This window comes from Salminus brasiliensis, chromosome 15, assembly GCF_030463535.1.
Source record: "Salminus brasiliensis chromosome 15, fSalBra1.hap2, whole genome shotgun sequence".
Lineage (NCBI taxonomy): Eukaryota > Metazoa > Chordata > Actinopteri > Characiformes > Bryconidae > Salminus > Salminus brasiliensis.
In genome coordinates, this window is record NC_132892.1 from 35,669,770 (window position 1) to 35,685,425 (window position 15,656).

Here is a 15,656-nt window from a genome sequence, read left to right on the forward strand (position 1 = left end):
AAGAACACAAGAATGATCTGTTAGACATTCAGTCTGTCTTATTACCTGAAGGTTAATCGGCTCTTAGTCAAACCTGATATTTCTGTAATGAATGCAAGTTTTATTAGTAAAGCTGAATTTTTATTGTATCTGATTAAAGGGAGTGAGCTACCGTGAGAAACGCTGAAAGGAAGTGTTTTTAGGTTTGAACTGATGAACATCATCATAGTGTTAAGCTAATTAAGAGCAGCTATTGCAACAAAGTTAATTTATTTCACTGAAAGTTCAGCTGCTGTTTGGAGATCTGAGGTTTTTGTATGACAGTACAGGCACAGGTGTAGGTGTATGCACAGGTACAGGTGTATGTACAGGTGTAGGTACAGATATATGTACAGGTACAGGTGTAGGTACAGATATATGTATAGGTGCAGGTGTATGTACAGGTGCATGTGTGTACAGGTGTAGGTACAGGTACAGGTGTGGTGTGCAGATACAGGTGTATGTACAGGTGTGTGTATGTACAGGTGTGTAAATGTGTGTTTGTGCAGAGGTTGTGTAGTTGTTGTTTATGCTCCTAATCATTAACCTGCTGACCGTCCCTTTAAATGGCGCTGCTCTACTGCTGTGCTGACTTCCCCTGCTCCACTGTGTTGTGTTCAGTCCCGCTAGAATGGCCTATTTCTGGATCTTCTCCGCTGAAACCTGGGCTCTGCTGGTGCTGTTTATCAGCCTGCTGCTCCTGTAAGTATGAATTACTACTTTAATGATGATGATGACAGTGGACGTCACAACATTTCTGCAAGTTTACGCATTTTAGATGAAACTTATTCTGAAAGAAATTTACCTTTTACAAGAAACATGATTTTTAGCAGATATTACAAAATATGAGATTTATGAACTTTAAATCCTGGATTTCTGAGTGTATCTAATACTGCAGTTAAGATTGAACAGTTCACTTACGTTAAACTATTTGACTGCAATGAACAAACCTGAAAAAGGCAGGCAGTGTTTTAATTTAATAAGCTTCACATTTACAGAGTTTACATAGTGTTTCTGCTCCCCTCAACACTGTTAGATAAACAGTGAACACCTGTTATGTTATCATGTCATCTCAAAGAGCAAACATTGCCAGCCTGTCCTTACATAAGCACTGAAAGTGCAAATCTGTAGAGCTCAGACTGTAAGAAGAGTTTATTCAGAGCCGGGGGTTCGGAGTGAAACTGAGCTTTACTGTAGAGAAACTGACCCACTCTGATCTCTGTACAGTGGTGGTGAATGAAAGCAGGCGTTGGTTGCCATGACTACAACACAGATACAACCCATAATTTATTTTCTATCCAAACCTACCAGTGAAGCTACATAAGTCTTATATGAAATGATGATGGTAAAATAGTGAATAGAGAATCTGAACTAATGCAGTTCTCTTTAGGGACTACTTTCTGTAGCTGCACTACACCCTGCAGCATGTATCCCTCCACCATTTTAATGATCTGGTTCTAAAAGCAGGTTCTAGAGCCGAGCTCTTCTCAGAACTCTGGTAGAACCGTGTCTCAGGCATCAGGCAGCGTCTTCATCACCATTAGGTGAAGAACTTTCTGTGAGGAGCTTTTATTAGAGCTTCAGACGTCTGCTTCCCTTCACCTCCACTGTAGAACCACAGCTCTAACTGGAGGAGGTTATCTAGAACCCAGTGTTTCACACCAAACCCACCAAACCAAACAAGCTACCCCCAACACCTCACTCTGACTAAGTCTGTTCATGTGAGTGGTTTAATTATGCAGATAATATTTGGTTTTAATGTGCAGGTATGGATGCTGGCACAACAGCTTCTTCAGAAAGTTGGGGATTCCTGGACCTAAACCTTATCCACTGCTGGGAAACATGCTCGAGTATAAAAAGGTGAGTTTATTCAGGAGTTAAGTTTTATTGTCACAAAACCTCTGAACTGTTTGTGTATTCAGTTATGATTTACTTACACAGTCGTGTGCAAAAGTCAGTGCATCCATGTTGAAAAAGACATGATATAAAAGTCCTCCACAGAAAACTAAAATATGACGATATCAATTTATTTAGTAAATGAAACATCATGTAATAGTTTGTAAAAGAAAAAAATATTTATAGAATTGTTACATATGTATTAATAAAAGCTTCAGTTTCAGCTGTTGACCATTTATTTTAAAAGTAATTATTTTATGTATAAAACATTCTTTAATATTTGGTTATTGCCGTCATCTATACTTATATATTTATAATCATAAGTTAAAGGTTAAAATATACTTCACAAAGTGTTTAATCTCAGTAATTCTACACATTATCAAAAAACTAATTATTCAAAAACTAGATTAAAATTTTTTAAAAGATTAAACCATAATAAATATTTGTAAAATAAATACCCAATAAATTGTATTCAATAAACAAATAAATATTAAATAAATAAATATTATTAAATAAAATAATAAATTACTAAAAACACACACTACTAAATAAATAAATGTTATTAAATAAATATTACTAAATGAATATCCTTAAATAAATTGTTACTAATTAAGACATAAGCTTTATTAAATCAATGATGAAACTTTATACAGTTATAAGATTCCTATGTTGTTTATCAGGATCTGTTATAATAAAGTGTAAATAAAACACAGCAGATGTGTTTAATTACGTGCAGTAAATACCCAGCAGGAGTGTGCTGAGGTGTGCAGGAGTGTGTCTCTGTAGAGGATGTTCTTATCTACACTTCCATCATCACCTGGACTCCGATCACTGTGCTGTTTGTAGGGCTTCCATGCGTTTGATATGGAGTGCTATAAGAAGTATGGGAACATGTGGGGGTGAGTACTTTACTTACTCTTTACTTACTTTACTCTTATTTACCTATTTGTTTACTTTGTTTGTTTGTTTGTTTAGGAAGGTAAATAATAATCCACATGCAGCCAAAACCTGTGAGATGAGGAATGAGGATCATCCTAGGGCAGCATAGGGGTTGAGGCAGGCCGCACGTGCAGAGGGACTTTATTAGGGCTACAGCAGTTCTCATCTTCAGGACAGGTGGAGGTCAGGAGAGTATGACTCAGGTGAACCCATGATCCAGGTCAGGGAACAGAACCAGACACCTCAGAGACTGGTGAGATCAATAACAACAACTTCACCAAGAGCACCAACACTGAGGAGCGTGAGAGGAGTTCTAATCAGCTCCTTTAATGAGCAGCACCTGTGTGAGCCTCAGGTGAGGGGCGGAGCTAATATTACCTGTGCATGAGCTCCCCACTGAGTCCAGCAGAGGGAGACATTAGATGCAACATTTTATTCTGTTCTACAAACAAAACCTCATTTACAAACCAGTAAAACCAGTAAGACCAGTGACATCAGTGAAACCAGTGAAATCAGTGAAACCAGTGAAACCAGTGACACCAGTGAAACCAGTGAAATCAGTAAAACCAGTGACCCAGTGAAACCAGTGACACCAGTGAAATCAGTGAAAACAGTGACACCAGTGAAACAAGTGACACCAGTGAAACAAGTGACACCAGTGAAATCAGTGAATTTAGTGAAATCAATGAAACCAGTAAAACCAGTGAAATCAGTGAAACCAGTGAAATCAGTGACACCAGTTACACCAGTGAAATCAGTGAAACCAGTGAAATCAGTGAAACCAGTGAAACCAGTGAAATCAGTGAAACCAGTGAAATCAGTAAAACCAGTGACCCAGTGAAACCAGTGACACCAGTGAAATCAGTGAAAACAGTGACACCAGTGAAACAAGTGACACCAGTGAAACAAGTGACACCAGTGAAATCAGTGAATTTAGTGAAATCAATGAAACCAGTAAAACCAGTGAAATCAGTGAAACCAGTGAAATCAGTGAAACCAGTGAAACCAGTGAAATCAGTGAAAACAGTGAAACCAGTGAAATCAGTGAAACCAGTGAAATCAGTAAAACCAGTGACCCAGTGAAACCAGTGACACCAGTGAAATCAGTGAAAACAGTGACACCAGTGAAACAAGTGACACCAGTGAAACAAGTGACACCAGTGAAATCAGTGAATTTAGTGAAATCAATGAAACCAGTAAAACCAGTGAAATCAGTGAAACCAGTGAAATCAGTGACACCAGTTACACCAGTGACACCAGTGAAACCAGTGACACCAGTGAAACCAGTGAAAACAGTGAAATCAGTGAAACCAGTGACACCAGTGAAACAAGTGACACCAGTGAAAACAGTGAAATCAGTGAAACCAGTGACACCAGTGACACCAGTGAAACAAGTGACACCAGTGAAAACAGTGAAATCAATGAAACCAGTAAAACCAGTGACACCAGTGAAATCAGTGAATTTAGTGAAATCAGTGAAACCAGTGAAAACAGTGAAATTAGTGAAACTTGTGAAACCAGTAAAACCAGTACAACTAGTGAAAACAGTGAAACCAGTGAAACCAGCTGGTTTATGTGCTGGGTGCTCTGTTTGCGGTGTTTCTGTACATTAGGAATCTAATTTAGTGAATGTTTTTCAGGATTTTTGACGGGAGGGAACCTGTGCTCGCCATTATGGACAAAACCATCATTAAAGCCATCCTTGTTAAAGAGTGCTACACCTACTTCACCAACAGGAGGGTAAGGGCGGGGTGATTAGCCACAGGTGATCTGTATTACAGGTGTGTTTTGGATCATTATGCTGCTGTAGAAGCCATCCTCTTTCAGCTCCAGCCTTTTAACGGATGGTTTGACGTATTTATTGCAGTATTTTTTTGGGAAAGCTGACACTGGCAGCAGCACAACCCCGGACACCATACATCCACCCCCAGGCTTCACAGTTGGCAGGGTGTTCTTTTCACTAACCACCGTTCCTTCTTTTCTACAGAGTTCTGTCGCGACCTAATCCGTCCACAGTCCTCCTTTCCCGACTCCCCTGGTTTCTCTAGATGTTCTGTAGCAAATGGTCGCAGTTTAGGTTCCCTTAGGTTCCTGAAGACGATGCTAATGTCAGACCCACAGGTTCTCAGCAGGCGTACCAGCACACAATGTACCAGCTCTCTCCAGGAAGATCTTCCAGATCTCATCTTGACCTCCACAGAATCCCTGAACTGCTGGGTCTTAATAACAGTCCATAGCACTGGATGATCGGTCACCCTCGTTTTCGGACTCTGACCAGCGGCTCAGAGGAGCTCATGCCTGATGTTTGGTCTGGATCGATCATTATGTAACTGAGTTAGGATTTACTGTGTTACTGTTTGATGAGCTAGAGAGGCTGTGTTTGAATGTGTGTGTGTGAGTGTGTGTGTGTGTGTGTGTTTAACCCTCCTGTTTGGGCTTTAATATTAATGTTAATAGAATGTTAATATTAGTGTCACTGCTAATGCTAACGCTGCTGTTATGAGTGTTAAAGCTCGTAGTTCAGCTGTGGTTCTGCTCATTCTGTGAACATGACCTTTAACCCTGTGGTCAGGATATCGGTCTGAATGGGGAGATGTACGACGCCCTGTTTGTTGTGAAAGACGAGGATTGGAAGAGAATCCGGAGCATCCTCTCCCCCTCCTTCACCAGCGGCAGACTGAAGGAGGTGGGGATTCACCTTAATTAATGTTCATTAACACAGGACTGGATATCTGTCTCCTACTGGATGATCTGGTGTTAATGTCTGTTATTTAACGTCACCTTATTTTACAGTGCGGAAAAAAAAAAATTCATTATTATTATTATTATTATTATTATTATTATTATACAACTTTTTTAGAATTTTTATTACAACTATATTTCTGATTATAAACATATTTTATCAAGTAGATATTTTTAATAACCATATTTTCGTATTTATGACCATATTTTAATATTTTATCATTTTAATTATAACCATCTTTTTTCATTATAAATATAGTTTAATTATATATATATGACCATTTTTTTGTATTTAAAACTATATTTTTAGTTATAACCATATTTGATGTATTTATGACCGTGTCTTAATTATAACTATAATTGTATAAATGTATTTTTTGTATAAATATATTCTAATAACTACATACTTTATTTAGAACCATATATTTTGTATTTATTACCATATTTTTTGTAACAATATTTATATTTAGAGCTTTCCTTTTTTATTTAGAACCATATTTCATGTTTTATTTATTTGTTCATAATCCAATCTAATGTGACTGACAGAGTTTGATGATAAATGGGAGAAATGTGGACGTAAATTCACGTGTTTCTGTAGATGTTTGGCATCATGAAGATACACACAAACAATTTAGTTAAAAACCTGGAGAAGACGAGGAAGAACAGAGAGGAGATTGTAGCTAAAGAGTAAGTTTTATTCCTGTTTTTATTCATATTCTTTATAATAAAGCTCATATTGTAGCTGTTTTAAATCAGCTGGACGTGTTTATTCTAATATTAGATTATCTAATATTCTCACAGGAATCTCAAACTGAGATGAGATTAGAAATTTAGAATCAGATTAAGGATCATATTTAGGATAAAATATTTAGATCAGATTTAGGATCAGATATTTAAATCAGATTTAGGATCAGATTTAAGATAAAGATATTTAGATCAGATTTAGGATCAGATATTTAGATCAGATTTAGGATCAGATTTAAGATAAAGATATTTAGATCAGATTTAGGATCAGATATTTAGATCAGATTTAGGATCAGATATTTAGATCAGATTTAGGATCAGATTTAAGATAAAGATATTTAGATCAGATTTAGGATCAGATATTTAGATCAGATTTAGGATCAGATATTTAGATCAGATTTAGGATCAGATTTAAGATAAAGATATTTAGATCAGATTAAGGATCAGATATTTAGATCAGATTAAGGATCAGATATTTAGATCAGATTTAGGATCAGATTAAGGATCAGATATTTAGATCAGATATTTAGATCAGATTTAGGATCAGATTTAAGATAAAGATATTTAGATCAGATTAAGGATCAGATATTTAGATCAGATTAAGGATCAGATATTTAGATCAGATTTAGGATCAGATTAAGGATCAGATATTTAGATCAGATATTTAGATCAGATTTAGGATCAGATTTAAGATAAAGATATTTAGATCAGATTAAGGATCAGATTTAGGATCACTGTACTTGCTGATAAATCTGTAGTCTGATGGTGTGGGGTGTAGAGTGCAGTGGACCACTGCAGCTGATCTGATGGCGGTTCCTCAGTTCTGTAAAGTGAACACTCTAAAAGCTGGGTCTGGGTTCTGTTCTGAACCTCTGCATCAGAGTGCAGCGTTCTCCCTGTGGTTCTAACCTGGGTTCTGTGTGTCCAGGCTGTTCGGAGCGTACAGTATGGACGTGATAACCAGCACGGCGTTCAGCGTCGACATCGATTCTCTCAACAACCCAGACGACCCGTTCATCACCAACATCAAGAAGATGCTGAATTTTAATTTCCTCACTCCCGTGTTCCTCCTGGCAGGTATCGATACTCCACTTTACTGAGGAAATGATAATTACTCATTACCAGAATAAATACTTCATTACAATTAAGCCCAAAACAGTACTCTCTTACAAATGCTGGTTCTAGATGTCTAAGCGTACGTCTGTAGAACCTGGAGTAGAGTTCTTATACTTCTATATTATGAAATAGCTCAATTTTGGGAAGATGGACATGCCTGAAGCCCCTCCCCTCAATCTGCCATGCTTTATTCTCCATCAGGACGCTTTTGCTCCCCAACACCACCCCGTCACATCCCTTCAGCTCAGCTCTGCCACCCCCCCCCCTCCCCCCACCTCCAGCCCAAAGTCCTTCAGGTTCTCCTCCCTCTCTCACAGTCTCCTCCCACTTTATCATATGCAGATAGCATGGTCCCAACTAGCTAATTATCCGCTGAATGGTGAGAGTGTGGTGAGAGAACCCTGATCTAGAACGTTCCTGTGTTCTGTTCCAGTGATGTTCCCCGTCATCGTGCCCCTGCTGGAGAAAGTGAAATACTCCTTCTTCCCCAAATCGGTGTCTGAGTTCTTCCTCAGCTCCCTGCAAAAGATCAAAGCCGACCGAGTGGCCAAGGATCACAAGGTACATTCAAGAGACATGCAAACGTTTGGGAACCCCAAGAGAACTTTTACCAAGATCTGTCTTAATGAGCTCGTTAGCGCTACGGCTTGCTCACCTCGTTAAGAAAGATCTGCTGATGCAGACTTCAAAGCTTTATAAAACCTATGACTCCTCAAACCTCGTCCAATCAGCAGCCATGAGCTCCTCTAAGCACTCTGTCCATTAACATAACTGATGTCCACGGAGCAGAGTCCAGTGAAAGGCAAATAAAGAAAGCCATATAGCAACACCATAGCAACCATATGTGATTCCATAGCAACCACCAAGCAACCACATAGCAACTTCATAACAACCACCTAGCAACCACTTAGCAACATCATAGCAACCACCTGTGATAGCAGAGCAATGCCATAGTAATCACCTTGCAACCACTTAGCAACTTCATAGCAACCACCTAGCAACCACTTAGCAACATCATGGCAACCTTATGTGATACTGTAGCAACCACCTTGCAACCACTTAGCAGCATCAAAGCAACCATCTGTGATAGCAGAGCCACACCATAGCAACTACCTAGCAACCACTTAGCAACATCAAAGCAACCATCTGTGATAGCAGAGCCACACCATAGCAACCACCTAGCAATCACTTAGCAACTTCATAGTAACCACCTAGCAACCACTTAGCAACATCATAGCAACCACAGGTGATAACAGAGCAACGCCATAGCAATCACCTAGCAACCACTTAGCAACAACATAGTAACCTTATGTGATGCCATAGCAATGACCTAGCAACCACATAGCAACTTCATAGCAACCACCTAGCAACCACTTAGCAACATCATAGCAAACCTCTGTGATAGTAGAGCAACACCATAGCAACCACTTAGCAACAACATAGCAACCACTTAGCAACACCATAACAACCACCTAGCAACCACTTAACAACACCATAGCAACCACCTAGCAACCACTTAACAATATCATAGCAACCACCTGGGATATTATAGATACCATATAATAACATCCTAGAAACTGCTTCAGGGTGGGAACCACTTCAGCTGCACTGCTGTCGTGTGTCTCCTTTAGGAAATTAACGTTTCTAATTTAAATAGTTGTTTTTAGTTCAAAGTTAAAATGTTAACATTAAAACTTTTGGGCGTCTGCAGTGTCCACCTACTGCTCCTATTCCCTCTGAGCTTTAAGCAGATATAATAAAGTCAGAACATTAGTAAGTAAGTAGTCCAGAATGGTGTCTGAGTTCAACCTAAATGTAAATTTAAGATCAGATTCTGATCATCTCGTGTGGGTTGTTGGGTCTTCAGGACCTGTGGAGGAATAATGTGTTTTCTGTCCTTCCTGTAGAGCAGAGTGGACTTCTTGCAGCTAATGGTGGATTCTCAGACAGCAGAAGATCAGGAAGGAGATACGATGAAGAAAGGTGATGAGTTTAATTATCCAAAAGTGAGAACGTCCTATAGAGAGATTACATCAGGACTGATCCATACGCTTGGGGGGGGGGCACCCTGCTAACTGTGAAGCATGGGGGAGGATGTATCATGATTAGGGGCTGTGTTGCTGTCTGAAACATTAAAAAGGAAAGGAAGGATTCCACAAAATATGCAAATGTTGCAAAATGACATAAAAGGGTTGGACGGACACGCCCTCAGTGCTGTGTTAATGGACACATACTAAATGACAGTACTGTTTATCACTGTAGGTCTGAGTGATCATGAGATCCTGTCCCAGGCCATGATCTTCATCTTCGCTGGTTACGAGACGAGCAGCAGCACCCTGTCCTTCTTCTTCTACAACATCGCCACAAACCCTGAGACCATGAAGAACCTTCAGCAGGAGATCGACCAGACCTTCCCCAATAAGGTAGCTACCACTCCACCGACACCACAGACACTTTTTTCAGTTGCACCCATTGCTGACACAGATGTGCAAATGCACACACACACATACACAGCTTGTCTAGTCCCTGTAGAGAAGTACTGCCAATAGAATAGGACCATCTGGAGCAGATCAACATCATGAACCTACTGGCTCCATGCTGCCTAATAATGCCAGGTGTGGGCTAGAGGGGTATAAAGCCCCCCAGCATTGAGGAGCTGTGGAGCAGTGGAAGCAATGGTGCAATGGTGTTCTCTGGAATGATGGTGGAGGAGCTCCATCCAGTACTCTTGCATGGGATGAGTAACGCTCTTGTCACTGAATGCAATCAAATCCTCACCTCAGAGACAGTTACTCAAACTGAGCAGGTGTCCCAATACTTTTGTCCATTAAGTGTACAAGGTTTTATGAGTTAAGAGCTTTAGTCCACACACACTAATAACTGACCGTATGTCCAGTGCACTGCCTGTCTGCTCCTGCTAGCGCTGATGGTGTCCTGTTTTCCGGCCTGTAGACTCCGGTTCAGTACGACGCAGTGATGAACATGGAATATCTGGACGCTGCCCTGAACGAGTCGATGAGGTTGTACCCTGTTGTCGCCCGGCTAGAAAGAGTCTGCAAGAAAACCGTGGAGATTAGCGGCCTCACCATACCCCAGGGAACCTCCATCATGATACCTGTATTTCCCCTCCAAAGAGACCCTGAGTACTGGCCTGACCCGGACACCTTTAACCCTGAGAGGTACAGACTCAGACCGGCCCTGTTACTGCCCCTTTATGACTGCTATATGCAAATAAGCCATTTCTGATTAGCTGCCATATTCTGAAGGGCTGAAGGGTGGGGCTCATCTGCTGTATGCTTTTAATAAGCCATGTTGCCTCTCCTTTGCAGATTCACTAAGGAGAATAAGGAGAGTGTGGACCCCTATGTGTACATGCCTTTCGGAGCTGGACCCAGAAACTGCATCGGAATGAGGTTTGCTCTTCTGACCATGAAGCTGGCCATCGTAGAGATACTGCAGAGATTCGACGTCAATATTGCTGATCCAACTCAGGTCAGATCATCTAAAGCTCACTCCTCAGTGTATATCACAATACCTACATTTAGAGCATCTCACCCTCATGAGAGACTGTAGCTCCGCCTCCTCAGTGTATATCACAATACCTACATTTAGAGCGTTATTAATATTCACCCTAATGAGAGACTGTAGCTCCGCCTCCTCAGTGTATATCACAATACCTACATTTAGAGCGTCATTAATATTCACCCTAATGAGAGACTGTAGCTCCTCCTCCTCAGTGTATATCACAATACCTACATTTAGAGTGTTATTAATATTCACTCTAATGAGAGACTGTAGCTCCTCCTCCTCAGTGTATATCACAATACCTACATTTAGAGCGTTATTAATATTCACTCTAATGAGAGACTGTAGCTCCTCCTCCTCAGTGTATATCACAATACCTACATTTAGAGCGTTATTAATATTCACCCTAATGAGAGACTGTAGCTCCGCCTCCTCAGTGTATATCACAATACCTACATTTAGAGCGTTATTAATATTCACCCTAATGAGAGACTGTAGCTCCGCCTCCTCAGTGTATATCACAATACCTACATTTAGAGCGTTATTAATATTCACCCTAATGAGAGACTGTAGCTCCGCCTCCTCAGTGTATATCACAATACCTACATTTAGAGCGTTATGAATATTCACCCTAATGAGAGACTGTAGCTCCACCTCCTCAGTGTATATCACAATACCTACATTTAGAGTTATTAATATTCACCCTAATGAGAGACTGTAGCTCCGCCTCCTCAGTGTATATCACAACACATACATTTAGAGCGTTATGAATATTCACCCTAATGAGAGACTGTAGCTCCGCCTCCTCAGTGTATATCACAACACATACATTTAGAGCGTTATTAATATTCACCCTAATGAGAGACTGTAGCTCCTCCTCCTCAGTGTATATCACAATACCTACATTTAGAGCGTTATTAATATTCACCCTAATGAGAGACTGTAGCTCCGCCTCCTCAGTGTATATCACAATACCTACATTTAGAGCGTTATTAATATTCACCCTAATGAGAGACTGTAGCTCCGCCTCCTCAGTGTATATCACAATACCTACATTTAGAGCGTTATTAATATTCACCCTAATGAAAAACTGTAGCTCCGCCTCCTCAGTGTATATCACAATACCTACATTTAGAGTGTCATTAATATTCACCCTAATGAGAGACTGTAGCTCCTCCTCCTCAGTGTATATCACAATACCTACATTTAGAGCGTTATTAATATTCACCCTAATGAGAGACTGTAGCTCCGCCTCCTCAGTGTATATCACAATACCTACATTTAGAGCGTTATTAATATTCACCCCTAATGAGAGACTGTAGCTCCTCCTCCTCAGTGTATATCACAATACCTACATTTAGAGCGTTATTAATATTCACCCTAATGAGAGACTGTAGCTCCTCCTCCTCAGTGTATATCACAATACCTACATTTAGAGCGTTATTAATATTCACCCTAATGAGAGACTGTAGCTCCGCCTCCTCAGTGTATATCACAATACCTACATGTAGAGCGTTATTAATATTCACCCTAATGAGAGACTGTAGCTCCTCCTCCTCAGTGTATATCACAATACCTACATTTAGAGCATTATTAATATTCACCCTAATGAGAGACTGTACTGTATAGTGTGTTTTAGTGTATAGTGTATTCTACTGTATAGTGTGTTTTAGTGTATAGTGTATTTAGTGTATAGTGTATTGTACTGTATAGTGTGTTTTAGTGTATAGTGTATTTAGTGTATAGTGTATTGTACTGTATAGTGTGTTTTAGTGTATAGTGTATTTTAGTGTATAGTGTATTCTACTTTATAGTGTGTTTTAGTGTATAGTGTATTTAGTGTATAGTGTATTGTACTGTATAGTGTGTTTTAGTGTATAGTGTATTTAGTGTATAGTGTATTCTACTGTATAGTGTGTTTTAGTGTATAGTGTATTTAGTGTATAGTGTATTGTACTGTATAGTGTGTTTTAGTGTATAGTGTATTTTAGTGTATAGTGTATTCTACTGTATAGTGTGTTTTAGTGTATAGTGTATTTAGTGTATAGTGTATTGTACTGTATAGTGTGTTTTAGTGTATAGTGTATTTAGTGTATAGTGTATTGTACTGTATAGTGTATAGTAGTGTATAGTGTATTTTAGTGTATAGTGTATTCTACTGTATAGTGTGTTTTAGTGTATAGTGTATTTAGTGTATAGTGTATTGTACTGTATAGTGTGTTTTAGTGTATAGTGTATTTTAGTTTAAAGTGTATTGTACTGTATAGTGTGTTTTAGTGTATAGTGTATTTTAGTTTAAAGTGTATTGTACTGTATAGTGTATAGTAGTGTATAGTGTATTTAGTGTATAGTGTATTGTAGTGTATAGTGTGTTTTAGTGTATAGTGTATTTTAGTATATAGTGTATTTAGTGTATAGTGTGTTTTAGTGTATAGTGTATTTTAGTTTAAAGTGTATTGTACTGTATAGTGTATAGTAGTGTATAGTGTATTTAGTGTATAGTGTGTTTTAGTGTATAGTGTGTTTTAGTGTATAGTGTATTGTAGTGTATATTGTGTTTTAGTGTATAGTGTATTGTAGTGTATAGTGTATAGTGTGTTTTAGTGTATAGTGTATTGTAGTGTGTAGTGTGTTTTAGTGTATAGTGTATTGTAGTGTATAGTGTGTTGTAGTGTATAGTGTATTGTAGTGTATAGTGTATTGTAGTGTATAGTGTGTTTTAGTGTATAGAGTATTTTAGTGTATAGTGTGTTGTAGTGTATAGTGTATTGTAGTGTATAGTGTGTTTTAGTGTATAGTGTATTGTAGTGTGTAGTGTGTTTTAGTGTATAGTGTATTGTAGTGTATAGTGTGTTGTAGTGTATAGTGTATTGTAGTGTATAGTGTATTGTAGTGTATAGTGTGTTTTAGTGTATAGAGTATTGTAGTGTATAGTGTATTTTAGTGTATAGTGTGTTGTAGTGTATAGTGTGTTGTAGTGTATAGAGTATTGTAGTGTATAGTGTATTTTAGTGTATAGTGTGTTGTAGTGTATAGTGTATTGTAGTGTATAGTGTGTTTTAGTGTATAGAGTATTGTAGTGTATAGTGTATTTTAGTGTATAGTGTATTGTAGTGTATAGTGTATTTTAGTGTATAGTGTGTTGTAGTGTATAGTGTATTGTAGTGTATAGTGTGTTGTAGTGTATAGTGTATTGTAGTGTATAGTGTATTTTAGTGTATAGTGTGTTTTAGTGTATAGTGTATTTTAGTGTATAGTGTATTGTAGTGTATAGTGAGTTTTAGTGTATAGTGTATATGGCAGTGTATAGTGTATTTTAGTGTATAGTGTGTTTTAGTGTATAGTGTATTGTAGTCTATAGTGTATTGCAGTGTATAGTATCTTGCAGTGTATAGTGTGTTGTAGTGTATAGTAGTGTATAGTGTATTTTAGTGTATAGTGTATTGTAGTGTATAGAGTATTGTAGTGTATAGTGTATTTTAGTGTATAGTGTATTTAGTGTATAGTGTATTGCAGTGTATAGAGTATTTTAGTGTATAGTGTATTTAGTGTATAGTGTATTGCAGTGTATAGAGTATTGTAGTGTATAGTGTATTTAGTGTATAGTGTGTTTTAGTGTATAGTGTATTTAGTGTATAGAGTATTGTAGTGTATAGTGTATTGTAGTGTATAGTGTGTTTTAGTGTATAGTGTATTTAGTGTATAGTGTGTTTTAGTGTATAGTGTGTTTTAGTGTATAGTGTATTGCAGTGTATAGAGTATTGTAGTGTATAGTGTATTGCAGTGTATAGTGTATTGTAGTGTATAGTGTGTTTTAGTGTAGTGTGTTTTAGTGTATAGTGTATTGCAGTGTATAGAGTATTGTAGTGTATAGTGTGTTGTACTGTATAGTGTATTTTAGTGTATAGTGTATTTAGTGTATAGTGTAATGCAGTGTATAGAGTATTGTAGTGTATAGTGTATTTTAGTATTTTAGTATATTTAGTGCATAGTGTATTGCAGTGTATAGAGTATTGTAGTGTATAGTGTATTGTAGTGTATAGTGTATTTAGTGTATAGTGTGTTTTAGTGTATAGTGTGTTTTAGTGTATAATGTATTTAGTGTATAGAGTATTGTAGTGTATAGTGTATTGTAGTGTATAGAGTATTGTAGTGTATAGTGTATTTTAGTGTATAGTGTGTTGTAGTGTATAGTGTATTGTAGTGTATAGTGTGTTTTAGTGTATAGAGTATTTTAGTGTATAGTGTGTTGTAGTGTATAGTGTATTGTAGTGTATAGTGTGTTGTAGTGTATAGTGTATTGTAGTGTATAGTGTATTGCAGTGTATAGAGTATTGTAGTGTATAGTGTATTGTAGTGTATAGTGTATTGTAGTGTATAGTGTATTTAGTGTATAGTGTATTGTAGTGTATAGTGTATTTTAGTGTATAGTGTATTTAGTGTATAGTGTATTGCAGTGTATAGAGTATTGTACTGTATAGTGTATAGTAGTGTATAGTGTATTTAGTGTATAGTGTGTTTTAGTGTATAGTGTGTTTTAGTGTATAGTGTATTGTAGTGTATAGTGTATTGCAGTGTATAGTGTATTGTAGTGTATAGTGTATAGTGTTTTAGTGTATAGTGTATTGTAGTGTGTAGTGTGTTTTAGTGTATAGTGTATTGTAGTGTATAGTGTA

At 37.9% G+C, this 15,656-nt stretch overlaps 1 protein-coding gene across 1 annotated transcript in view; it reads left to right on the forward strand.

Moving 5' to 3' along the window:
* The first annotated feature begins 636 nt into the window (after nt 1-636).
* LOC140536224 (cytochrome P450 3A56-like) overlaps nt 637-15,656 on the forward strand; it is a 16,408-nt gene continuing 1,388 nt past the window's right edge. Inside the window, exons 1-12 of the mRNA XM_072657947.1 lie at nt 637-720; nt 1,785-1,878; nt 2,761-2,813; nt 4,494-4,593; nt 5,426-5,539; nt 6,194-6,282; nt 7,268-7,416; nt 7,889-8,016; nt 9,363-9,438; nt 9,718-9,878; nt 10,408-10,634; nt 10,785-10,947. Of these exons, the coding sequence (XP_072514048.1) occupies nt 650-720; nt 1,785-1,878; nt 2,761-2,813; nt 4,494-4,593; nt 5,426-5,539; nt 6,194-6,282; nt 7,268-7,416; nt 7,889-8,016; nt 9,363-9,438; nt 9,718-9,878; nt 10,408-10,634; nt 10,785-10,947 (1,425 nt within the window). The 5' untranslated portion in view covers nt 637-649. The remainder of the gene's footprint in view (nt 721-1,784; nt 1,879-2,760; nt 2,814-4,493; nt 4,594-5,425; nt 5,540-6,193; nt 6,283-7,267; nt 7,417-7,888; nt 8,017-9,362; nt 9,439-9,717; nt 9,879-10,407; nt 10,635-10,784; nt 10,948-15,656) is intronic.